Source organism: Acomys russatus, chromosome 9 (assembly GCF_903995435.1).
Source record: "Acomys russatus chromosome 9, mAcoRus1.1, whole genome shotgun sequence".
In the NCBI taxonomy this organism is placed as follows: Eukaryota; Metazoa; Chordata; class Mammalia; order Rodentia; family Muridae; genus Acomys; species Acomys russatus.
In genome coordinates this window covers 61392910-61418112 of record NC_067145.1, presented here as the reverse complement: position 1 = coordinate 61418112, position 25203 = coordinate 61392910, and the positions used below count along the sequence as shown (strand labels likewise).

Here is a 25203-nt window from a genome sequence, read left to right as displayed (position 1 = left end):
ACCACCATGTGGTTGCTGGGAATTGAACTCAGGACCTTTGGAAGAGCAGATGGTGCTCTTAACCTCTGAGCTGTCTCTCCAGCCCTTGTTGCTTGAGTTTTAAGACCTAAAGATTCATCTCTGTCTCATCTTGAGTACTTTTTAATATAAGTAAAATTGGCAAAGTCACTCTGAAGATGCCGAGGGGGCATGCGCTTTAACAAGTGTCAAAGAGTGAGACGGCACTGGAGATTTCTTAGCTTTGCTATGTACCTGGCAAGAGAGTGAAGGACATTATGGCACATACATAATTAGGCAGAGTGATGCTTTTAAGACCAGCACATTGTCAACACACAACACTCCCATTGTGCTGTTGTGACTGAGATAGGAAAACAGGAACGTACTTGTGGTTGAAGAAAGTGCGTGTGTGCGGGTAAACCTGTATGGTGCCAGCATCCTGGTTACACACAGTTCCATCCTGAGCCCTCGTCTCCTTTTCCTGTTCAGCCCTGTGTTTTCTGTTGACTTCCAGTTGTGACAAGTAGTACGGGCTTCTGGCTGATCTGTATCAGACAGAAATTTGGAGAGCAGGGTCATCTCTGCTCTGGACTTCACACTGATGTCAAATTGTATGTTGCCCAACACACTTCGCGTTGGCAGTGTTAACCCAGGATCAGGGCTGGTGTTGAGTGAATTTCAGCTTTGTTAGTAATTCCTAATTAAGGTTTCAATCAACAAAATGGTGGTAGTTTTCAAGTAGAACTGTGAATGTGTATGGCTTTATAAATCAGAATAAGCTAGAGACTTACAGACCCTAGCATGTAACTAGCACTCTGCACTGGAACTCTGCCTGCAACGTGGGGCAGTGTGGAAACAGCTGTCCGAGGTTTGGAATCAAGTTATCAAAAAGTGATTTACTGGGGGCTGGAGAGATGGCTCAGCAGTTGAGAGCACTGACTGCTCTTCCAGAGGACCGGGGTTCAATTCCCAGCACCCATGTGGCAGTTCGCAACTGTCTGTAACTCCAAGATGTGACACCCTCACACAGACATACATGCAGGCAAAAACACCAATGCACTAAAAATAAAGTTAAGTTTAAAAAGAAACATTGATTTACTGTTTCTTTAAAGGAACCTTGGCGGGTGTGGTGGCGTTGTGGCTGACGTCTTGTGGAGTGCTGACACATCCCCTTTGACCCAGAGAAGCTGGGAAGCTGCACTGCCCTATAGACACTTGCTGTGCCCTATCAGCTGAAGGCTAACATCCATCTTTCATGAGTGTCAGGCTAGTGTGTTTCTCACAAGCAGGGAACTCAGACTTTGACAGTACATGGATCACAGAGACGAAAGCGAGGAAAACACGCGTGGCAGATCCAAGTCTGTGCCGATCCATCCGGTGTCCTCTCGCTGAGCATGATTCATGTCCTTCGCAGGGTGGGACGATCATTGGCAGTGCCCGCTGCCAAGCCTTTCGCAGCCGCGAAGGGCGCCTGAAAGCTGCGTGTAACTTGGTACGCTTGGGCATCACTAACCTGTGTGTCATCGGTGGCGACGGAAGTCTCACGGGAGCCAACCTCTTTCGGGAGGAGTGGAATGGGCTTCTGGAGGAGCTGGCGCAGAACGGTATGTTTCCGGTTCAGTTTCCGGGTTGGTTTCCGGTTCAGTATCCTCGGTTTCTGCTCCCATTACTGCCTTTCTCTGCTTTGCTTCCCTCAGGTTTCCCTGTCCATGCATTTCAAGACCTTGAGAAGTCATACATTGTGCCCTTCTTTAAGGAAAAATACTTTTGATCATCTGTTTTTCATTTTTATTAATTAATTAAGTAATTTTTTGGTTTTTTGAGACTGAGCTCTGTGTAACCCTGCCTGTCCTGGATTCACTTTGTAGACCAGACTGGCCTCAAACCTACAGAGATCTGCCTGCCTCTGCCTCTCTGAGTGCTGGGATTAAAAAGTGTATACCAAGCCTGGTGTGGTTTATTCCCAGCATTCGGGAGGCAGAGGCAGAGGCAGGCAGATCGCTGTAAGTTCAAGGACAGCCAAGGTTAACACAGAGAGACTCTGTCTCGAAAAACCAAAAAAAAAAAAAAAAAAAGTATGTACCATCATCATTTCTAGCAGTAACCAAGTTGTAGCTGTCGTTTTACTTTGTATGATTTGGCACAACAGGCTTTAAATCTATTCCTCAAATAAGACCAGTAAATGACAATAAGCCTCACTGTGTGCTAGACACACTTGACCCTTTTCTAGGGAGGCCTGCGGAATCCTCCTCCTGACAGCAGGCATGCACACCACCATGTAAGGCAGGGTGCTCAAGTCCGAGGGAAGCCAAGCAGCGGTGCCCATCGTCCGGGTGTGCACCAGCCTGTGGCTGCTAGCGTCTACATTTCCAGCCATCACAGTGCATTCCTCCTATTCTGGGATGTCTCCAATCCTATGTTGTTACAAGTGTTTAATTAGAAGACACTGGTCTGCTTTTACTCTTTCTTTTTTAATTTTAAATTGTTTTTGGTGTTAATTAGGATGTCTGAGAGCTCTATATGAATTATTGTGTCTTTCTCTTTAAAGCTGTTATTATTATTATTATTATTATTATTATTATTATTATTATTATTATTATTATTATTATTCCAATTCTATATTAAATATAGCCAGAAAGAATGTTCCACTCACACAGCAGTTTCATGAAAATTGGAACCTTGAGATAAAGAATATGTCCTCCAATTTCATTTTAGAAAATAAAAAATCTAATGAAAATATAGAGCAGCGAGGTCTTACCACATCGTTTTGCTCGTTGACCTGACCTAAGTGCAGCCCATTGGTGACTCTGCTGAAGGGCCTAAGAGGCCCTGCTTCCCATCCCCGACACCCATACACACCGCAAACACACCAGCGTTCTGAGTTCATCTAGGTAGAGCTATCTGACCAGCTGTGTGTGTACTGAGAGAGCTAGCCACACATCTAACTAGTTTCAGGAGCATTTAAAAAGAAATTTATATGAAGATGACCATATGTTTCTAAAGTACTTAATTCTGAAAATGTGATGTGTCCTTAATTCAAAGTCATTATTGATGCTGGGCCTGGTGGCACATACCTTTAATCCCAACACTCAGGAGGCGGAGGCAGGTGGATCACTATGAGTTCAAGGCCAGCCTGGTCTACAAAACAAGTCCAGCATAGTCAAGGCTACACAGAGAAACCCTGTCTCAAAAAAAAAATCTTGTCCAAAGCCATTGCTAAGAAAAATTCAAGTTTTTATCCTAAGTTGCAATAAAACTCAGTGTTTTTACTAAATGTCCAGTGCCAATTTACATTTTGAGTAATTCCTTCTGTCTTCTGCTAACTTCTCTTTCCTTCAGTGTGCTGATTCGGGGTGTGTGTAGTTCTGGGGAAATTCATGAAAAACAGCTTAGGTGCTTGACTTCTATGCCTTGGCCATTGTCTTGTGATCTGGCGGAGCTCCAGGAGGTGTGGCCGCTCTTCCTGGTGTGGTGCCAAGTGTCCTTCCTGTCTCCGACGCAGGTGAGATTGATAAGGACGCCGTGCAGAAGTACTCGTACCTCAACGTGGTGGGCATGGTGGGCTCCATCGACAATGACTTCTGTGGCACGGACATGACCATTGGTACAGACTCAGCTCTGCATCGAATTATTGAAGTTGTCGACGCCATCATGACCACCGCCCAAAGGTAAAAGGACTTACAGACGCTAATAGGTTATTACTGTTGGCTCGGGAACATTCTGCAGACACCATGTTAGTATGATTCTAAATGTGCTTATGGGGGAGAGACACTAGAAAACACAAGGAAACAAAGTAATTACCTAATGCCTCCCTCCCAAAGTCTTCTCGTGGAGTAATAAAAAGAGAACAACTTAGCGAGTTTGGCACACTTGTTAGTGGAGCGAGACATCATAGCGTCACTGTTAAGATCCCAAGCTACAGACGAACTGGACTGAGTAGGACATTAGCAGTTCATCTGCAGCAATCTAGACCCCGAAGGAGGCATCATTTACTACGGGTTCCTGAAAGCCTTTTCATGAAAGCCGTGTGAAATAGGAAGTCAAACAAATGCCTTTTGCTTAGTGACTTGGTAGCTTGAAGCTTTTAACATTGGAGCAAGAGTTATTGAGGGTGGCCGGGGCGTACCCCCTTTGTGTGTATGTCTGCCTCTTAGCTGCCTCTCCGGGGCGCGCCCCCTTTGTATGTCTGCCTCTTAGCTGCCTCTGTCCACTGCACTCTGTGACCCTGGGAAGTCACATCACCTCTCTAGGACTGGAAGGATGGCTCAGAGCAATTGGATATTTTCATTGTAAGGAAAGGCAGTTGTGTGTTGCTGGAGCTGATTTGTACTTTTCACGCTCATGTGCTTACCTGGATCTTGCGAGCATGTGGCTTTATTTCCCCTCTGTAGACCAGAGTGGATTTTTTTTTTTTTTTTTTTTTTTTTTTTTTGGTTTTTCGAGACAGGGTTTCTCTGTGTAGCCTTGGCCATCCTGGACTTGCTTTGTAGACCAGGCTGGCCTCGAACTCACAGCGATCCGCCTGCCTCTGCCTCCCGAGTGCTGGGATTAAAGGCGTGCGCCACCACGCCCGGCTTCAGATTGGATTTTTTAAAAAAATATTTATTTATTTATTATTATGTATATAGTGTTCTGCCTGAAAGCACATCTGCAGGCCAGAAGAGAGCATCAGATCACATTATATATGGCTGTGAGCCACCCTGTGGTTGCTGGGAATTGAACTCAGGACCTCTGGAAGAGCAGTCAGTGCTCTTAACCTCTGAGCCATCTCTCTAGCCCCAGATGGGCTGTTTTTAAACTCCCAACCTCATGGCCTCTCAAGTTCTGAGGTCTTTGCTATGATCCCAGCCAACGCAATGCTTACAGAAGTATCCAACTTAGTTCAGAATAGATGCTCCTTAGAAAAGGACACAGGAAAACACCTTAAAAGTATAAGGAAGTCTTGGGGAACAAGTGATGGATTTATTTTTTAAAGATTTATTTATTATGTATAAAATATTCTGCCTGCAGGTTAGAAGAGGGCACCAGATCTCATTATAGATGGTTGTGAGCCACTATGTGGTTGTTGGGAATTGAACTCAGAACCTCTGAAAGAACAGACAGTGCTCTTAACCTCTAAGCCATCTCTCCAGCCCCCAAGTGATGGATTTTGTAAAATATGCAACTAGAAGCAGTACTGAGGATGCGGTTTAGTTCATGAAGAGCTTGCCTAGATTGCAGGAAGCCAAGATTTGATTTCCAGGACCCCACAGGCTGGAGGTGGTGGCGCATGCCTGTAGTCCTAACATGTTAGTGGTGCATGCCTGTAGTCCTAACATGTTAGTGGCGCATGCCTGTAGTGCTAGCATCTTAGTGGCGCATGCCTGTAGTCCTAACATGTTAGTGGCACATGCCTGTAGTCCTAACATGTTAGTGGCGCACGCCTGTAGTCCTAACATGTTAGTGGCGCACGCCTGTAGTCCTAACATGTTAGTGGCACACGCCTGTAGTCCTAACATGTTAGTGGCGCACGCCTGTAGTCCTAACATGTTAGTGGCGCACGCCTGTAGTCCTAACATGTTAGTGGCGCATGCCTGTAGTCCTAACATCTTAGTGGCGCACGCCTGTAGTCCTAACATGTTAGTGGCGCACGCCTGTAGTCCTAACATGTTAGTGGCGCACGCCTGTAGTCCTAACATGTTAGTGGCGCACGCCTGTAGTCCTAACATGTTAGTGGCGCACGCCTGTAGTCCTAACATGTTAGTGGCGCACGCCTGTAGTCCTAACATGTTAGTGGCGCACGCCTGTAGTCCTAACATGTTAGTGGCGCATGCCTGTAGTCCTAACATCTTAGTGGCACATGCCTGTAGTCCTAACATGTTAGTGGCGCATGCCTGTAGTCCTAACATGTTAGTGGCGCACGCCTGTAGTCCTAGCATCTTAGATATGGAGGCAGAAGGAGCAGAAGCTCAAGGTGTCCCACCTTTGGCTACACAGAGTTCAAGGTCAGCTGTGGGGCCTATGAGAACATGTTTCAGACCAGAGCCTCCTTCCTCCCAAAATGCAATTACTGAAGCCTTATTACTCCTTAGGTCTGAAACACTCACACTGCAGTTTGCTTTTGTAGAAAACGAGTCAGCTTTTAGCAGCTTAGTGTCAGGCATAGTAGAGAAACAGGCTTTCGGTCTCTTGGGTGAGTCCATCTCTCTTGCTATGTGTGGTAACATGTGCCCTTTCCCCCTTTTCCAGCCACCAGAGGACCTTCGTCCTGGAGGTGATGGGGCGACACTGTGGGTAGGTATCTACAGGCGCCTTGCCGGTATCAGTGAACCTCAGTGGCATCTGTGGGAGTGATCGCACCATACATTGTGACAGGGGGTGGTCTCAGAGGACCCAGAAGCTCCTGCAGGACATCAAGGGCCATAGCTGCCCAGGGTTGTCTCTGAGCGTAGATGGCACACTAGCCTTGCAAGCAGGCTCCTTCCACCCTGGGTATTAATTAGTCACTCTTTTCCCCCGCATAGTTACTTGGCCCTGGTGAGCGCCTTGGCTTGCGGTGCCGACTGGGTGTTTCTTCCGGAGTCTCCACCAGAGGAAGGCTGGGAGGCAAGCATGTGCCTCAAACTCTCAGAGGTAATTGGGAGTCCGGGTATGTTCCTTGAGTAAGGATCCACAAGGCCCTTTCGGGTGCCCAATTTGGATGTCTTCTTTAAACTCTTGAAAGCTTGCTGCTTGTAAAATGAGGTCAAGCTTGTTACCAGGGATCTGCCTATGTAGACTGATGTTGCCATGGAGAAACAGCTGGGACTGTTGATGTCTTTCATCCAGTCTGTTTCTAATTGGCTTGTGTGCCATGAGATGAAATCACCGTGGTTAAAAGAAGTCACGGTTAGAGACTTTCTCATCAAAACTCAAACAGATCTGTGCTGGACTATTGTTTTAAATCCTGCCTTTCCCCCCCTCCCCCGCACCCCCCAAATGGGGTGAGATTTCTTTCCACAATGTGTGGGGTTTTAGGTCCTTCTGTTTCCTAATGAGTCTTCCTATCAGGAGTGTAGTTGTCTTTCGCAGTAAAGTTGCTGGTTAGGGTGAGGCAGATAGCCCCCTATGACAACATAATACCAACAGCATGAGAGGACCCCTTTAAGACTGTGTTTAGTGTTCAGGGCAGAGCTCTTAATACGTAGGTTAATTTTCTTTCCCTTATATTTGAAGCAATCCTATCACTGATCAACAAGAAAATTATGTAAGCATTATATCACAGAGCACTTTTATTTATAGTCAGCAAGCACATAACTGTCCAGAAAAGGCTGCGTGTGTGTGGGCAAGAATATGTTGCTTTTGAGTAGCAGGGTTCAAGTGATGAACAGCCATTGATTAATGTTATGTGACAGTGAGACAAACCAAGCTTCCTTTGGAGACTCAATGTCTTCACTTGAAATGAGCTACTGATGGTGGTGGATAGACAGCATGCAGCTGTTCTCTGGGGCGGGGGGTGTCCTTTGCTTTGGTCCTGACCTGGAGGACATTAGCTGTTCCCTCAGATACCTAATTAAGACAGGTTGTCCATGCCAGGCCCTGTGAGATGAAAGGTAGTATTCCCATTTCCTGGCACTTCTGTATGACCCAGAAGACTGTGGTTCATGTGCCAGGAGATGACATCGTGGTGGTGAGATGATGTCAGGGACACACAGGACATCGTCTCATTGGTAGCTGCTGCCTTAGAAGTAATGATCTGTCTTCTCATGTCGTCATCTTCTTCTTCATCGTCATCTTCCTCCTCCTTTCCCTCCTCTCCCTCCTCCTCCTCCATCCTGGCTTGCCTGCAGCCTGATTGTACATCGACATTGTCACAGGCCACAGATCTATGGACAATGATTCAGAGGTAGGGACAGCTGTTGGACCTTGGCTGACAGGAAATCCAGAGTCATTCTGTATGATCCGAACAGTCATTTGGTGTCTAGATACACATTTTAGATTTAAAGGCTATTTCTTCATGTGATCCTGTCGAAAAAACTTTGGAAGATTCTAGTCTTTGTACACTCTGCTGTAGGGTACCTCACGACCTGGGTATATACCTTCTCATTCCCCAAGTGTTGGCTGAGTTAGAGCAGAAATGTTTGCTATCTTTGTGTCTGTCATTTATTTCTCCTGGTCACCAGTACAGCACTGAAGTTTTCCCAGTATTTTAGAAGATTAACTAGCTTAAGGAACAATCTCTATAACACACATTCAAGTGTAAAATGTATAAGAGCTTTGAAAGACTACATAATTCTTTGGGCTCGATATTGGCTGTACCACTAATAGGATGGCTTTGATCAGATAGCCTCACCTCTTACATGGGAAAAGGATAATCCTTAGGGATTTTGTGAAGGCCTGTGGCGCAATGAATTCAGTCTAGGTACCAACCTTGGAGGTACTCGTTAAGCAGTAGGTATGCGGCACCTGTATTCTACTTAGATGTACTGAGGATTCCATTATTTGTATGTGCATGCCCCCACGCATGCACGTTTGTGTGTGTGCAGGTACACACATGTATGAAGGAACTGTAGTTTGTTTCTCTGTTGCTGTGACAAAACACTGGACCACAGTGAACTTGGGGAGAGAAAGGTTTACTTTAACTTCGAGTCCATCATGTAGGGACGCGAGGGCAGAAGCTGGAGGCAGGAGCCTGGAGCAGAGACCACCGAGGAATGCTGCTGACTGCTTGCTTCCTCTGGATCATGTTCAGCTGTCTTTCTTTCAGGCCACACCCACCTTCTCAGGGCGCCCTTGGCCACAGAGGGCTTTAGCCCTCCCACCTCAATTAGCAATCAAGAAAATGCCTCTGGAAGCCGGGCGTGGTGGCACACGCCTTTAATCCCAGCACTTGGGAGGCAGAGGCAGGCGGATCGCTGTGAGTTCGAGGCCAGCCTGGACTACAAAGCGAGTCCAGGACAGCCAAGGCTACACAGAGAGACTCTGTCTCGAAAAACCAAAAAAAAAAAAAGAAGGCGCCATGACCTTCTTTCCTTTGGCGACCATCTCTAATTGGCGAACCCCAGGGGTTACAGCTTGCGTGTTATGCCTTCCATCGGTTTTGTTTGTTTGTTTGTTTTTAATCTGCTAGTTAGTTAAAAAAAAGAAAAACAACACAAAACATAGTTCTGGGACTCAAACTGAGGTCCCGAGGTCCTTGCCCTTGTAAGGACAAGTCCTGTACAGTCCTCAAGAGCTGCTTCCCTAGGTCGCAGGGCCTTTAACCGCTTCAGGATATTGTGTTTTGTGGCTGACGCACACCTGTTTAGCCACCCAGTATTGCTGGGAATTGTCTTTCCAGTTCTCTGTCAAGCAATGATAATGTAATGGCCTTGTGCACCTCATTCCTTTATGTTTTCAAGAAAGTTTCTTTTTTTCTTTTTTGGTTTTTCGAGACAGGGTTTCTTTTTGTGTATCCTTGGCTGTCCTGCACTCACTTTGTAGACCAGGCTGGCCTTGAACTAACACAGCGATCCGCCTGCCTCTGCCTCCCAAGTGCTGGGATTAAAGGCGTGCGCCACCACCGCCCTGCTCGAAAGCGTTTCTTCTTCTTCTTCAAATTCTGCCTTCTCTTCATTGTTCACATCGCCCACTTCAAAGCCCGGCACATTTCATAGCTGTCCTAAACAAGATCGAAGTATTCGGGGCTCTGACGCCACATACCTCTGATCCATATCAGCGAATTACTTCTTGCTCCACCTTCAAGCATGGCCAGGACCTCACACACTTATCGCTGACCTTTTTAAAGGGACTGTATTTTGTTTGAGACTTTATGGAGAGCAAATCCATTGAGAACGAGCTAACCCACACCATGAAATAGTTGCCAGACACTCTTAGGTTCACTGTAGTCTCGAGTGACCACTTGAGTTTATATAAGTCAGGGTACCAGAGTGTGAGTACATAAGACACTGTGCCAGAGTGTGAATTGGCGAATTAAGGTAACAGTGTTTCTCTTGGGCTCTTTGTATGGTACATGTGACTGTTTGGCGTGTGACTGTTTGATTTCTGTTACTGTGGTAAATGTTTGAGCCAAATAAGATGAAGAGAAAGCATGTATTTAGGCTCATGGTCTTAGAAGCGTTGGCCCATGGTTGGTTGAGCCTGTAATGACACCATGAACGTGACAGGGTTACAGCACAAAACAGGTCGATTTCCCTCAGTGGCCAGAAAGAAGACTGGAGTGGGGGATAGGGTCATAGTCATAATATCTGCTGTCAAAGCGCTTCCTGCCAGGCCACTTGCCTTCATCTGCCAGGCTGCATCTCTTTTTTTTTTTTTTTTTTTTTTTTTTGGTTTGGTTTTTCGAGACAGGGTCTCTCTGTGTAGCCTTGGCCATCCTGGACTCACTTTGTAGACCAGGCTGGCCTTGAACTCACAGCGATCCGCCTGCCTCTGCCTCCCAAGTGCTGGGATTAAAGGCGTGCGCCACCACGCCCGGCTCAGGCTGCATCTCTTATAGTCTCACCTAGCCATGCTATGGGCTGGGGACAAGCCCTCAGTGTATGGCTTTTTCTTGTACCCACTTTGGATTTCTTATCCGTGACCTAACTGTTTGCTACCCGTTCCTGCACAGTATTCTCTAAGGTGATGCAGGAGAACTGATGGCCTCACATGACTGAGTTTAGGGAGGTCCATGGGGAGATTGCAAATTGTGTCAGTATAAAGGGAACTGGATAGTTTTGAGGCAGGCCAAACCAGGAGGGTCCAGCCTCTGCTGTTTGCTTAGTGTTGTGGCTCTCACGGGTCTCACCGTCAATCAACATGTCTATACACCCCCACTTAAACTGGGGCTACCTGAGGCCTTGCGATGTCTCCCAGACCACCAGCTCTCTCGGCCCTCGCAAAGGCACCTTTCCCCTACTTTTGGGATTACTGAGAAATACTCCCAAGTTAAGCAACGCCTTCTACCTGGAAAGAGGCCATCTCCACCTAGGACATATTTCTCTGGGTTTGTTGTCATGAAAAACAGAATACCATCTTTCCTTTTCCTTTCCTTAGAACCGCGCCCGAAAAAAGAGGCTGAATATTATCATCGTGGCTGAAGGAGCAATTGATAGGCAGAATCAACCAATCAGCTCTGAGAAAATCAAGGAGGTAGGCATGTGTGAGGTCTCATCTTTGCTCTGCTGCACAGATGGGCATGAGAGATGTCAGCATGATTGACAGGACTTAGATTTAGAATATTGACTCAACTTTGATAGCATGCAGGAAATAAACTTGAGAGTGCTGGACAGCCCGCAATTCTTGTGCTGTGTCTCCAGTTGTCCTTGTGGTGCCCTAACTTCTCTACCGGGAGAGGAGAGACAGTTGGGTGGGTAAGCATGTTCTCGTGTTAGAAAGGATGGGCTGTTGAGCGTGCTTTGCACTGAAGGTAAGGTGACTTGACTACTTGGCAGCCAGTCTGAGGCCCTCTCTATTTGGAACAGTGGATAAGTGCAATCTGATTTTTTGCTCTGCCTGCCTGCTAACCTGGAGCATCAGAAGAGCACGTTCTCACCAATAAAACTGCCTGCTTGCCTGTGAGTCACTGCTTCCTCTTGGCCCTGAGGAAGGGCAGGGTCTGGCGGGCTACTGCTCTGCTACTCCTTCAGACCCATGCTTACCAGTCTCTACAGGACTCTGACTTGCTAACCAGGATCCCAGAATCATTGAGGAACCACAAAGCAACAGCTAAGCTCTTGGTTCCCGCCCTGAGTCAGGGCCCACAGGCATTACTAATCCAGTTTTACAAGTGTGTTTGCTTTTCCCTCTTGCTGAACATGGTTAGCCCATGCTGGACTCCAGCTGGCCGTCCTTTTGCCTCCACCTCCCAGATGTTAGAAGAAGTGCAGCTGTGCCCGCCACACCGTGCCTTGTGCATTGTCTTGCAGTGCTGAGGACAGGGACCCAATAGCTCATCTTCCTGACAAATGCTTTACCATTGAGTCACACATCCAGCCCTACACATTGATTTTCTTTATCATTAAGTGATGGTTCTTCAACGGCCAAGCTCATTTCTTAGTGACTCCACTACCCGATCTGCACCTCGGCATTAAATCCTCACCAGGCATCAGTGAAAGATATTCAACAGGATTTCCTGATAGCTCTCTGTAAAAGCAGGCCAGGGGATCTCAGTGAGTTCAAGGCCAGCCTCACCTACACAGAGAGTCTAGGACAGCAGCCAGTTTTGATGTCTCAAAAACAAAAACAAACAGACAAAAGAAGAGTTGTACGTAGCTGTTCCTGCAGGAGAAATGAAGCAATGATCTGTTTTAACATTTATATCCGAGGAAAGGATGGAGTGACCTTTGCTCAGTGCCAGCACCCTGTGACCACGCCCTGCATGGTATTGCCACACCGAGGTCTGTTCTGTTGTATATTTCCTGATGGACATCTTTCTCCACAGCTTGTGGTGAAGCAGCTGGGCTTTGACACCCGGGTGACCATTCTTGGACACGTGCAACGAGGAGGGACCCCTTCTGCCTTTGACAGGATTTTGGTAAGTGGAGCTGGGACGTGCTGGGCATGTTGACAAGACCTCTTGGAAGGGCACTTAGTAGCACTAGTTAATCATGGAGGTTGACCAGCAGGCTCATCCCTGGAGCCGTTAATGGCCAATGTCCTTATTTAAAGGTCCTTTGAGACTTACTGATGTAGAAGGATTTCCTGGGCTGAGGCCACAGCTGACGTGGGAAGTCAGTATGCTTACTGATGAGGAACACATGGGTGGCAGGGGAGTAAAAACCCAGGAGGCAGGAACGTGGTATTCCAAGGATAAGCTTCCAGAAACTAACCCAAGAGGACATTAAGTATCCTGGATCCAAACCATAAGTGTTTAGTATTGCATGGCAGCTCTTTTTTTTTTTGTTTTGTTTTTGTTTTTGTTTTTTGAGACAGGATTTCTCTGTGTAGACTTGGCTGTTCTGGACTCACATTGTAGACCAGGCTGGCCTCGAACTCATGCAATCCACCTGCCTCTGCCTCGCAAGTGCTGGGATTAAAGGCATGCGCCACCACGGCCCAGCTGGCAGTTCTTACTGAAGCTGTAACCTTATTGTTACAGACAAGGTAGCCCCTGATTGAATCGTTGTAGAAAGCAGGCAGAGAGCGAGCCCTGGGGTGGTGCCACTGTGCACATGGTGCCTCTTGGGCCCGGGATGAAAGGTTGACTATCTTGAGTGGTTGTGATTATCATTGCAGGGCAGCCGCATGGGGGTGGAGGCTGTCATTGCTTTGCTAGAAGCTACTCCGGAGACCCCAGCCTGCGTAGTGTCGCTGAGAGGAAATCAAGCCATCCGGCTGCCATTGGTGGACTGTGTGCAAATGGTGAGCTCGGCTAGTGGGAAGGCCACCTGGAGGAACAAGTGGGTACTTCAAACTGTGTGGTCTGCTGCAGACTCCGTGAGCACTGGGTCAAACAGCCTTTGTGGGGCGCTAGAGAAGGAAACCCATGGATAACGAACGGCAGGCTTCCCGCATCAGTGCACAGTGGGTAAAGGCTTTTCTATCTCTTGCTTGTTTTCTGTTGCCACCCATGAGGCACTTCCAGTGGTCATCTCTGCTAACTATGTGTCTTCTCCACCAAGAACTGGAAAATTCTAAGAGTTGGTGACTGTTTGCACCTACAATCACAGGTGTTCTGTGGAGCGCCTGTATCAGAGCAGCACTGGTGCTGTAGGTGTGACGTGCCTAAATGCCTCTATTTTTATTTTTTGTCCTTTTGTCCCCAAGCACTTTCTGATCTGTGATGGCTCCTTGGGGCAGATTCAAATAATGTGGGGATAGGCCCATTCCTTCAGGTCACGGAAGTGTCTCCTGATAGATGAAAGAAAAATAGATTCTCCTTTTCAATTCAGTTTTTTTTTTTAGCAGTGACAATGGGGCTTACTGCATTAGAAACTGCAATTTCCTTTCATTTTCCCAATTTTTTTTCATGAAATGTTGCAATATTAGCCTTTCTGATAACCCTGTCATGTGTGCCTTTTATAACACACACACACACACACACACACACACACGTATACAGAAAAACAGAGACTGACAGAGAGACAGAGAGATAGCGACACACAGACATAGAGAGAGACCGAGAGAGAATGTATGTATGTGTCACGGGACTTGTTGAAAGTAACCTTAACCTAATTCCCAGAAGCCAATAGAAGTAAGGACATTTATGTACATATGTGTAGTGATGTGTGTTTGTGGGTGCAAAGATAGGTGTGTGTGTCTGTGTGTGTGTCTGTGTGTGTTTGTGTGTGTGTTCCTGTGTATCCTTGGGGATAGAAGGACAAAAGCAGTATCTGCGACTGTCTGAGAAGTGCTAGATTTACAAAGGTTGCATCCCTGAACCATGTGGCTCATTTCTTTGGCGCTTACTGTCCTCCGCTGTGTATTCACTGTGGACAAGTAGATTACATGTAACTTCCTGGCTATTCAAACCATCACATAGAGGCTTCATTAATAAGCAGCCATAGAGAGTCAGTTGTTGAGAGGCAGCAGTTCGCTGAGGCTCATCAGGATGTTCCGCCCTGACCTCCCTGCGCTGGAGGCCGCCTTCAGCTCTCTCTTTCTCTCAGCCACTTGTGAACTATCTTTGAGATCAGTAGTCCTCAGGGAGACCGTGAGCTGGCTGTGTTTTCCTTTCTTTCTAACTGACTTGAGTTGCGGATTAATCATATCCTTTCCTAAAAGATCCATTCCCATGAGCCTTGCCTACATGAGAATCACCTTTATGACTTTGTAGCCATGAGCAGCAGGAGTCGCCTCCTCTTCACTGGGGCTCAAGCCTCACCACTGGGTCAGCTGTCAATTTGGAAGCGACTTACAATCCAGCATCGTCAGATGGGGACGTTCCAGCCACAGAGCCTCTAAGCTTTCTTCATTCTTTTTTTTTTTTTAATTATCTTTTTTTTTTTTTTTTTTAAAGACCCAGGATGTACAAAAGGCCATGGATGAGAGGAGATTCAATGAAGCTGTAAAACTGCGAGGGAGGTGAGTTATTGGGAATAAAACTCTAGTTATTAGGAGTTTAGGTCCTTATTTGGTCATTGAGACTATAGTTTCAATATAAAAATTTAAGAGCACAACCCAAGTTCAGTCCCAGAACCCACATGTATTAGCTCATAATTGCTTGTAACTCTAGCTCTCTCGGATGCCCTCTTCTGGCCGCAATAGGCACTGCACTCGTGTGCGCAAAGCCATACACAATTAAAACTAAAATGTCATTTTTCTTTAGGAATTTTGAGGGAAACCTGAAGATCTACAAGCGTCTTGCCATAAAATTGCCCGATGATAAGATCCCCAAGGTAGGCAGCCAGCTCCCACTAGCGACTGAGTCTTCTGAGTGGCCTAGGCACCCACCTTCTGCCCTACACTCTCCTTAGTGTGGATCCCTGGAAACCTCTTCCCCTCTCCGTTGTTGGATACCCTGTCCTCCCCCTTTTTTAAAATCATAAGATGGTCGCTTTCTGCAAAATGCGTGTGGCACAGTATGGCTCCATGTAAGTGTGCAACAAATGGGAGCATGAGCTCATCTGATGACTTGTCCTCTTCTGTTTGCAGAGCAATTGCAATGTGGCAGTCATTAATGTAGGGGCGCCTGCCGCTGGAATGAATGCAGCTGTGCGCTCTGCTGTTCGAGTCGGCATCGCAGACGGTCACAAGATGTTTGCAGTCTATGACGGCTTTGATGGCTTAGCCAGAGGCCAAGTGAGTCTCCCAGGAGGCCCTAGTGAACGTCCATGTGGGGAGGTCTCTGTGGTGGTGTGCCCATACCAATTATTGGCTTGAAGGTTTTCTTCTGTTTTGGAATCCTGCCCTAAGTTAGGTTCTCAGCCTTTACGGAAGCTCAAGTGTCATGTATTTTCAGATTTGCTCAAAAGACTCCAAGGCACAATGATACAATGATGCTTACCTCACATTCTATTGCGTTAAGTTTAGATGGCACGGGCAAAGTGCATGGTTCATAGTGTAAACCAGAACTCTGTGAACCAAAACCTTAATAAAAGTAACTCTAGGCTGGGCTTGTAGCTCAGCATTCGAATACTTGCCTAGCACGTAAGGCTCTGAGTTCCATCCCGAGCTCTGGGAGAGCAACAACAATCTGCCAGCAAATGTCTGGAGCATGTTTTCCTTTTGTTGTATGTCATTTGCATGTATTAATTCTTTTGACCTTAGACTAAGGTCTTATTACCATTTTTTTTAGGAAAGAAGTGAGAACTGGAAACATTAGTGCTCATGATGTAGGATTTGAAACAGGATGGTGGGGCATGTCTGTACCCTGAACCCAGAGCTGCTGGGTTGGTACTACAATCTAGTCAGTACCATCACTGAGTTTGTAACCCTGTGGAATTGCATGAGTGAGCAAACAGACAAAACACCCTGCTTCTGCAGAGCCTAGCAAGCCACATGGCTTATTTATAAGATAGTGGAAAAAGCGGGAACAATGCTGACAAGAGGGCAGTCTGCAGGGGCCCTGCATGCGTTTCATGTAACAGCTGCTCACAGGAAGCCAATCTCCCACTAATGGGTAAATGTTAAGGAAGGACTTCCTTTTGTTCCAGGCAGAGGAAAACATGGTACAAAGACCCTGAGGCAGGTTCTGCCCATGTTTCAGGATGATAGGGTCCAGGCTGGGGGGTGAGAGGAAAGAAGGAGAAGGTGAGGGACAAACAAGAGCCAGGTCATCTGTAGCCAGTCCTACGCATCTGATTTTCTGGCTAAGTGAGGCGGGAGGCTCCTAAGGAGGGGGCTAGTCAGGGGGCTGGTGCATCTTCTCAGGTACTTTCTAATGTCTAGCAGAGGCAGGACGCAGGCAGACTAGGTGCGGAGCACCTCACAGTAACTTGAGGAAGAAGAGTCAATGGCGAATGTGGAGACGATGAGATGCCTTCAAGGATCGGGCTGCATTTTGAAGCACAGACAAAACTGTTCATTATGTATTTGCAGAGGAGACAAATGCATAGGGCCAGTTGACCCTATGAAAAGGCTAGAAATACGATTTATAGAGTCAGGGAAATGTAGCCTGTGCTGGGTCCCCAGGGACTCTGAGGACTGGAGATTGCAGATGCCAAGTTGGAGATGTCTGTAACTTACCTAAAGATCCCACCAGAATACATTAAGAGTAAGAGGTTCACCAAAACTCACGTGACTGGAGTTGTGGCCCAGTGTGTTCTGTTCTGTAGCTAATTCATGCCTCCTCTAACAGGGGAACCGCCATCTTCACCTGCGTTTCTCCCTAATTCTCTTCTTTGCCTTCTGTGCTAAGTTAGTTTAACCTTTACCAATTAAAAATCATGGTATTGGGCCAGAGACATGGCTCAGTGGTTAAGGGCACTGACTGCTCTTCCAGATGGACCAGGGTCTAGATCCCAGCACGCACATGGCAGCTCACATCTGTGTGTAACTCCAAGGTCTGATACTCTCACACAGACATACATGCAGGCAAAACACCAATTCACATAAAATAGAGGTATATAAAATTAAAAATAAAAACATGGTGTTCATTTTGTTTTTCTGTACTAGTGACAGATTCTGGCTAGCTGAAGTTCCACCCAGGACATATACCTAGTGCTAGGGTATGGATGTCCCCTATAGGCAAGGAAGGAATAGTTTTCCCAAGGCTCAGCGTTTTGTTTACCTTAGAAGGATATGACCTGTCCTGACTGAGTCAGCCCTGTAGTGAGGAAACAGACCTGCAGCCTTACCTATGTCAATGGGAACTCAGCCTATGGGAGAGAGTACAGAACGCTGGGATGTTTTCAGGGCCTTCTAATCAAGCCCTTTCTTCCTCACTTCAGCTGTTTCACTCTGTGTTTGAACTTTAGATCAAAGAAATCGGCTGGGCAGATGTTGGAGGTTGGACTGGCCAAGGAGGGTCCATTCTTGGGACGAAACGGTAATTTTCGAATTTGACTCTTAGACAAGTTCTTTTTATTTCCTTTTCATTTTATGTGCACAAGTGAGTGTTTTCCCTGCGTGTATGATTGTGCACTGCATGAGAGGGCATTGGGTCACCGGGATCTGGAATGAAAGACGGTTATGAGCTGCCATGTAGATTCTGGGAACCAAGCCCTGGTTCTCTGCAAGAGCAGCAAATGCTGCTAACTGGCAAACCACCCAACAGTCATTAACAAAGAGGGAGAGTCACAGTGTGGCTGGGGATGGGAGCCGGGAGTTAATCTCAGTACTAGGAAAGAGAGGGCAGATCGTAATGGACATGTGGCTCAGTGGTTAGAATGTTTGACTAGCATCCATGAGGTCTCAAGTTCATCCATGAGGTCTCAAGTTCAATCCCCAGTGCTCTCAAATGAGAAGTCAAGTACTTTGTGGCCCTTTCTCTCTATTAATTCTCTACTTCCGTTTACTTGAAGAGCAAAACAATAAGAAAAGGGCCTCTGTCCCACTCTGGTTGCAAGACTGAGTGATGCTTGTGCAGTCGTCAGTAGCTGTGTTACTGTATCTGTAAGCACTTAACTTCACACTCATTTGTACAGCTGAAGAAATTCCCTGAGTAATCCTAAAGTAAAATCATGTTTTTCTGACTGACAAAATCCTTCAATTATCTACATGCTTGCAATTAGGGCATTTTAAACAAAGTGCGTTGTGTTGGATCCAACCCCGTTTTATTTTTCGTTATTTCTAGAATGCCAGCCACTATTGACTACTGTTGTATGGAAGGGAAGCAGTTTTTAGGTACTGGGCTCTATGTCCTTGTGGCTTACTTGTCTGTGAAGAATCAAGTCGACTTTTCTGCTTGCTTCAAAATCAGGGCTTCAGATCCCAGCTGGACAGGTGGAGATTCCACAGGGTTGGCTTCCCCAGCCATTTGCATGATTTCTCTGGGCCATGGTGTTGGTGCTTTGTATGGCAAAGGCCCAATTATACTAATGGTTATGCAAATAGACTCCCTAGGCCTTGCAGAGATGCTGATCTGTCTGCTGTCAGCCCTGGTGTACTTTATGTAAGGCAACCTGGGCATCTCTCTAGAGAGGAGTGGGGGTGAGCTGGCAGCTAGACACACTTGCTGAAGATGCCAGGTTTGCCCATTAGGCACGTTCACTAGATTGTTACAATTTTCCTATTGAAATAGCTTCACCTTACAGTTCACATATGCCTACCAACAGTGTAAGTACTTAGTTTTCTCTTCTAAGCATGAAAGAAAGATTGGGGTGGTCAGGCTAACTATTAGAATGAGGGATGAAGCGGTTTCCCTTGCTCAGTGGTACCCCTGCTGACTATTAGGATGGGAGATGAAGCCGTTCCCCTGGTGACTATTAGGATGGGGGATGAAGCGGTTTCCCTTGCTCAGTGGTACCCCTGGTGACTATTAGGATGGGGGATGAAGCCGTTTCCCTTGCTCAGTGGTACCCCTGCTGACTATTAGGATGGGAGATGAAGCCGTTCCCCTGGTGACTATTAGGATGGGAGATGAAGCCGTTCCCCTGCTGACTATTAGGATGGGAGATGAAGCCGTTTCCCTGGTGACCATCGTTCGAAGCAGGTGATAGTGTAGAAGTAGAAGGTGCGTGGGTCTTAAAGGAAATTAAATTGATACACATGTAGGAAATCTTTATTAGTACATAAATATGAATGTATATTATATAAAATTTAATATATATCATTTTATTACTGTATTTTAATATGTATTTATGAACACATGCATATATAAAATACATTATATATAAAACGTATGTATACGTACATATATACACACATGCTATACTTGTATATGCACAGGTATGTAATTTGGAAAATAGAAATTTCTTTGTAAACAATTACCATTAGTAATTGTAAGTTAATATGTATTTTTCCTCATCAGCCAGCATAATTCTTTTTGGCTTTTTTGAAACAGGGTCTTATGTAGCTCAGTCTGTTCTGGAATTCACTATGTTGTCTGTAGTCTGGACTGGTCTTGAACTCAATAATCCTCCTGCCTCCACTTTGAATGTTGGGATTTCAGATGTGCACTGCCACACAATTCTTCTGTGTGCCTGTCTGTGTGTGTGTATTTTTTTTTTAATGGTAGTGTGGATTGAACTTAGGCTTTATATATGTTAGGCAAATACTCTACCACTGAGCTACCCCAGCACTCCTACTTTTGAAAAACGTTCTTTTGGGACACAATACCTTGCCACTTCTGCCTTGAGTGATCATTTTCCAGATTCCGCTGTCCCAGGTGCTGTCCACTGTGGAGGCAGAAGAAAATCACCCCACTGTCCACTGGGCTTGTCATGCCACAGAGTTCAGACATGGGTGGAAGTTGGCATGGGTAGATGATTTCTAGGAAGTTTTCCAGCTTGTGGCTCTACTCTCACCTCCTGGTCTGTCTGTTTTCAGCACCCTACCTGGAAAGCACTTGGAGAAGATCGCCGAACAGATGCATTCCCACAATATCAACGCCCTCATAATCATTGGCGGGTTTGAGGTTCGCTATTGTCTGTCTCCCTGCTTGTTGGCTTCACGTGTGTGATTGGCAGCCCCATGTTTGCTTCACATCTTCTTGGATATTCCTCAGGAACTGGGGTTTATTTTTAAACCCAACCCAGTTGCCCCATAGTGCAGAATAGCAAGGCAGTGCGATGTAGCACAAGACTGGCCCAGTTCTGATGAGGCGAATTAGCCAAGCCAGCACAAGCTTGACCATTGCTGCTGGGACTCATTTTGATGTTTTCTGATTTGTTGACAATCTATAGACATAATTCCATATTTGGCATTTGAAATACACCTATGATCTAGACAGGAAGGTGGTTATATAATTAATTTTTCTCCCCAGATTTTTTTTTAAGAAAAAAAATCATTTATTGGACTGTAGTCCTTAATTATATCCTATTCAATAGGGACGAGTCTCACAGAAATCTTGATTTACTTTACTTAAAGAAATGTAAGAATTTGACATAACCGAGACTCATTTATAAGAGAGTTAGTCTTTTTGGTTTTTCGAGACAGGGTCTCTCTATGTAGCCTTGGCTGTCCTGGACTTTGCTTTGTAGAGCAGGCTGGCCTGGAACTCACAGTGATCCCCCTGCCTCTGCCTCGAGAGTGCTGGGATTAAAGGCGTGCACCACGACGCGACGCCCGGCTTAAGAGAGTTAGTTTTAAGACTATATGCTAATACTTCTTCTCCCCTTCATGCCTGGGAAGCTGCTTGTCCTTGTCTGTGCTCTTAACGTACCTGTGTTGGTTCTTTTAGTGATACCTGGTCTCCTCACTGTGTCCCTGAGACTCCCATGCTTGCTCGCTCACTCCCAGCTACCTGCTGTCCACGCCCCTGTCCGTCCCCCTTCCCTGGCCCCACAGTCACACAAACTTATCTGGCAGGCCTACCTGGGACTCCTAGAGCTGGCAGCTGCCCGGCAGAAGCACGAGGCATTCTGCGTCCCTATGGTTATGGTTCCGGCTACGGTCTCCAACAATGTGCCGGGTTCCGATTTCAGCATCGGGGCAGACACGGCTCTGAACACAATCACAGACGTAAGTGCGCGTGTGCCAGCAAAGCAGGCGCAGCCGATGCTAACCCAAGGCTAACCCTTTTATCTACCAGTGCACTAGAAAGAGCCTTTTCCCAATTGGATAACTAAATGTTTTTGTTTGTATCAGGAAACAAAAGCTCTTTTTGGACTCTGAAAACCCGTGATCTAGTTCACTCCTACCCCACGGGTTCTCCCCTGCAGCCGGCATGACTTGAATCCAAAACCACAACCTGTGGAGTGATAGTCCATGCTAGCTCAAGCATTGCTAGACCACTGTAGTTTTAGATCTGATCCTCAACTAAATTTAGGGTTTTTAAGTTTTCCTTTCAGCCTATAAAGCCTCTTATCGCACTTAAACCCTGTGTCCAGCATTCCCTACTTGATGTTAAAAGGTAGAAATTGAACTGAATATTTTCTAATGTTATTCCCTGAACCCACACCGTTGGCACCTCACTGGATCCTCGGCTATGGTTGTTACTGTTCTTTTTCCCTCTTTTATAAATTGGTAATCTTAAATTGTGTCAAAAATACTGACACTTTCTTCTTACTATTTTCCTTTTTGCAGAAAGCTAGTAACAAAATATACTCCTACATTTTATTGTTATGTTTGTAAATTATACTTGTTAATTCCTAATTCCTATGGGAGTTTAAAATCACTAAGTCAGAATTCTAAAATTTTTCAGTACCTCTTAGGTTCCTCCCCACCCCCCCACCCCCACCCCGGGAGACCTAATTCTTTTACATATTTTTTTTTTTTTTTTTAAGATTTTTGTTTTCTCTTAAGCTCTTGACAGCAAACTCATTTCTAGTACTGGTAAATAAAAGGCCCAAAGCCTTTGCAATAGCACGCAGAGTGGTAAGTAATGCTTAGCGCTGTTTTCTTGCTCTTCTGACCCGTCCTTTAGTCGGTCTATCGAAGCCGAGTGCCTGGCCTCTCCCAGAGGCAATGATTGTTTTGTTTATTTTCAATGACTAACTTGTCCCTCCTGTGTTGCACGTGCTGTGTGGTGACTGTTGCTGTCGCTCTTGCTGTTGTGGTTGGCTAATTCAGGCTCTTGATGGCTCTGTCCCCCTCTGTGAATGGAAAGAACGGTGTCTGTCACCAGATGGGTTGGAGTCCAGGACTCCGTGTCAGTCTACAGTTCCCAGAGGAGAGGTTTGTAGGGGAAACAATTAGGTTGCCTTTCTCACAAGCTCCTTGTCATCTAAGGAGAAGTCGGCTTGCAGGTACAGCCAGCACAGTGGCCTACAGACAACATGTGCCCTAGAACAGTTATGAACATGGCCTAGCCCAAAAAAAAAAAAAAAAAAAAATCATAAACTCATTTAAGATGGTATGAGACTTAATTTTGCAAATTGTTTTTGGAAATTGTATTCCGTGGATCTTGAGCATGGCCTTTGTAGACGACGGTAGTGTCCTGTTATAACCCCGAGAGGCTGGGCACTCTGCACACTTTCAGCTTAGTGGGGGTCTCCGCAGAAGCCAGCCAAGGTGGGTATTTATCTCCTTGTGGCTATTGAGTGCGCACTGTCAGGCACGAACAAAAGATTCTCTATTTTTATTATAATGGTGCTTCAATTATAACTTATGAATCTTAGCTCCTGTGCTAATACTTGTTTTGTCCCAGATTTGCGTATATAATATATACATAGTGTTGGAAACTTGAACTCAAAATAGAGAGGAGGGGACAGTTATCTACGCTCTATTGCTCCCCTTAAAGGGATTTGTGATTTGTTGTTGTTGTTATTTTTTAAAGTCATTTGAGTTCCTCAAAGCCAGTAGCACTATGTGAGAACGGAAACTGAATGGTAGGTAGGTAGGTAGCCATTCCTGAGGGCTTCAGGCTCGGTACTGTGTGGTAAGTAGATGCGTATGTGTGCATTTTGTTGCTCAGTGCTTCTGAGGCTCCAGGGAGCTGGGTCATAGTGGTTCTGTGATCTCAAGGTAGGTGGCTAAAGCCGGGCCAGCTGGGGTAACCTTAGTGGATGTTGCCACTGCTGTAGCACCAATAGCCGAGTGAGGAGGAAGCCGCGACCCAAAGTCCCTGAAGGAGGACCTAGACCTAGGACCTAGAGTATAAAAAGGCATACAGGCAAAACAAGAGTTAATTCTAATAGCTTGAAGGCAGACCTGAATTAGGCTAGGCTGGTCACAAGCCTGAGCGGGGTATGACACTGCGTCTAGGAAAAGTGGACACGAGGAGGCTACACAAGGCTCCCATTGCTCTCTGCTGCTGGATCTAGGAAGGCCCAGGTGGAGGGCTGGCAGGCAGTTGATAGCTGGTGCCTCACCTTACTGGGTAACTTGAAACAGTATCCTAAAGAGCAGGTCCCCAGGAAGGAAGTCACTTTCTCTACACTCACACCTGTCTCTAGGGGACCATAGCCTCTTAGTGGGCCCCGGATAAGATCTAAGCTCACAGTCCACGGCAGTCTCCCAGAACCAACTGTTGTTCCCTTAGGTTTGGAGGGTCAGGCGGCTCTAGGATCTGGGTGATTATGCGTCTAGTAGACAGCTGCAGTGTTGATGGACATTTGGCATCGTCGAAGGCAGGAGAGAGGAGGCCCTGGCATGTAGTAGGCGGAGGTCAGGAATGCTGTTCACTGCTGTATAGTGTTGGGGACAGTTCCCCCCCAAACACACACAGGGAAATAACAGTCTCTGAATCTTGAGGTGAGAAAAAAAAACCCAAAGCTTCTCCAATTTGATTAAATAACGTCAATGCCCTTGAGTATTGATCATTGTCTTCGGCAGCTGTTTCCTCCTGGCCAGCAATGGCCCTCAGGTCTCGGCGCGTGTCTTGAATGGGTGTCAGCATCTGCGAGGTAATGGGCAAGCTCTCTGACCTGTATCTCAGCAGGCACCTCAGAAGTCTGGTGCTGAGCAAGGCTCTTCAAAGGGACTTGTTTTTATTCCTTTCTGTTGGCGCCAAAAAGAAAAAGAAAAAAGACACAACCAAGGCAAGCTAAATGTGGGGTGCCGCTGAATGTTATGAAGATGACATGACCACAACTCCGAGGAGAGCCCCGAGTTGTGAACACTAGGATAGAGAAGATTGTCCTTAGCGCCCTATAATGGTGTACCATCTTTTTTTTTTTTTTTTCAGTGTGTACAGTCATAAGGTCTAGAGTGGCTTTATTGGTGTTTTAAACATTTCTGCCGCTCTCGGCAGGATCCAGAAGCGAGACTTTCTGGATGGCTTATTCAGGGTTTGCTACTTTGCTGGGTAGGGCTCCCTTCCTGGTGTTTCCACTTCAGTCGATGTGAGAGGAACAGAAACAGAAGAGCAGTGTTTCAAGTCTCTTCTTGGTAGGCTGCTATCCTTCCTCTGAGTGCCACCAGGCCTCCCCATCCAGGGGACGTGGTCAAATATGGGGCACCAGAGTTTGTGTGAAAGTCAGATCCCACTCTCCACTCAACTGTGCATATACAGGGGGAGGAGGTCCTCCTCAGTCACAGTCATAGGGGAGGGGAGTAAGGGGAAAGTGGGAGGGAGGAATGGGAGGATACAAGGGATGGGATAACTATTGAGATGTAATATGAATGAATTGATTTTTAAAAAGTTAAAAAAAAAAAAAAAGAGCAGAGTCTGGAAGAAAGCTCTTTTGGCAGTATAACCGCCACTAGAAATGTCAGAGTGAGGACGAGGCACTAACCCTCTCCTTTCCCTACTGGCTCTCCTCATACACCCCTACCATCCCCAGCTCACAGCGAAGGCTCTGGTCTCCCAGGCATTTTGCCTACTCCCCTCTGACTTCCAGC

General features: G+C 46.3%; 1 protein-coding gene across 2 annotated transcripts in view; it reads left to right on the top strand.

Moving 5' to 3' along the window:
* Nucleotides 1–25203, top strand: part of Pfkp (phosphofructokinase, platelet) — a 67059-nt gene that overhangs the window by 28500 nt on the left and 13356 nt on the right. For both annotated transcript variants that reach the window (XM_051151451.1, XM_051151449.1), the window contains exons 4-16: nt 1412–1601; nt 3500–3665; nt 6226–6270; nt 6501–6609; nt 10993–11088; nt 12380–12472; nt 13174–13299; nt 14897–14961; nt 15206–15275; nt 15532–15678; nt 17796–17866; nt 20308–20395; nt 21289–21441. In XM_051151451.1, the coding sequence (XP_051007408.1) occupies nt 1412–1601; nt 3500–3665; nt 6226–6270; nt 6501–6609; nt 10993–11088; nt 12380–12472; nt 13174–13299; nt 14897–14961; nt 15206–15275; nt 15532–15678; nt 17796–17866; nt 20308–20395; nt 21289–21441 (1419 nt within the window). The remainder of the gene's footprint in view (nt 1–1411; nt 1602–3499; nt 3666–6225; nt 6271–6500; nt 6610–10992; nt 11089–12379; nt 12473–13173; nt 13300–14896; nt 14962–15205; nt 15276–15531; nt 15679–17795; nt 17867–20307; nt 20396–21288; nt 21442–25203) is intronic.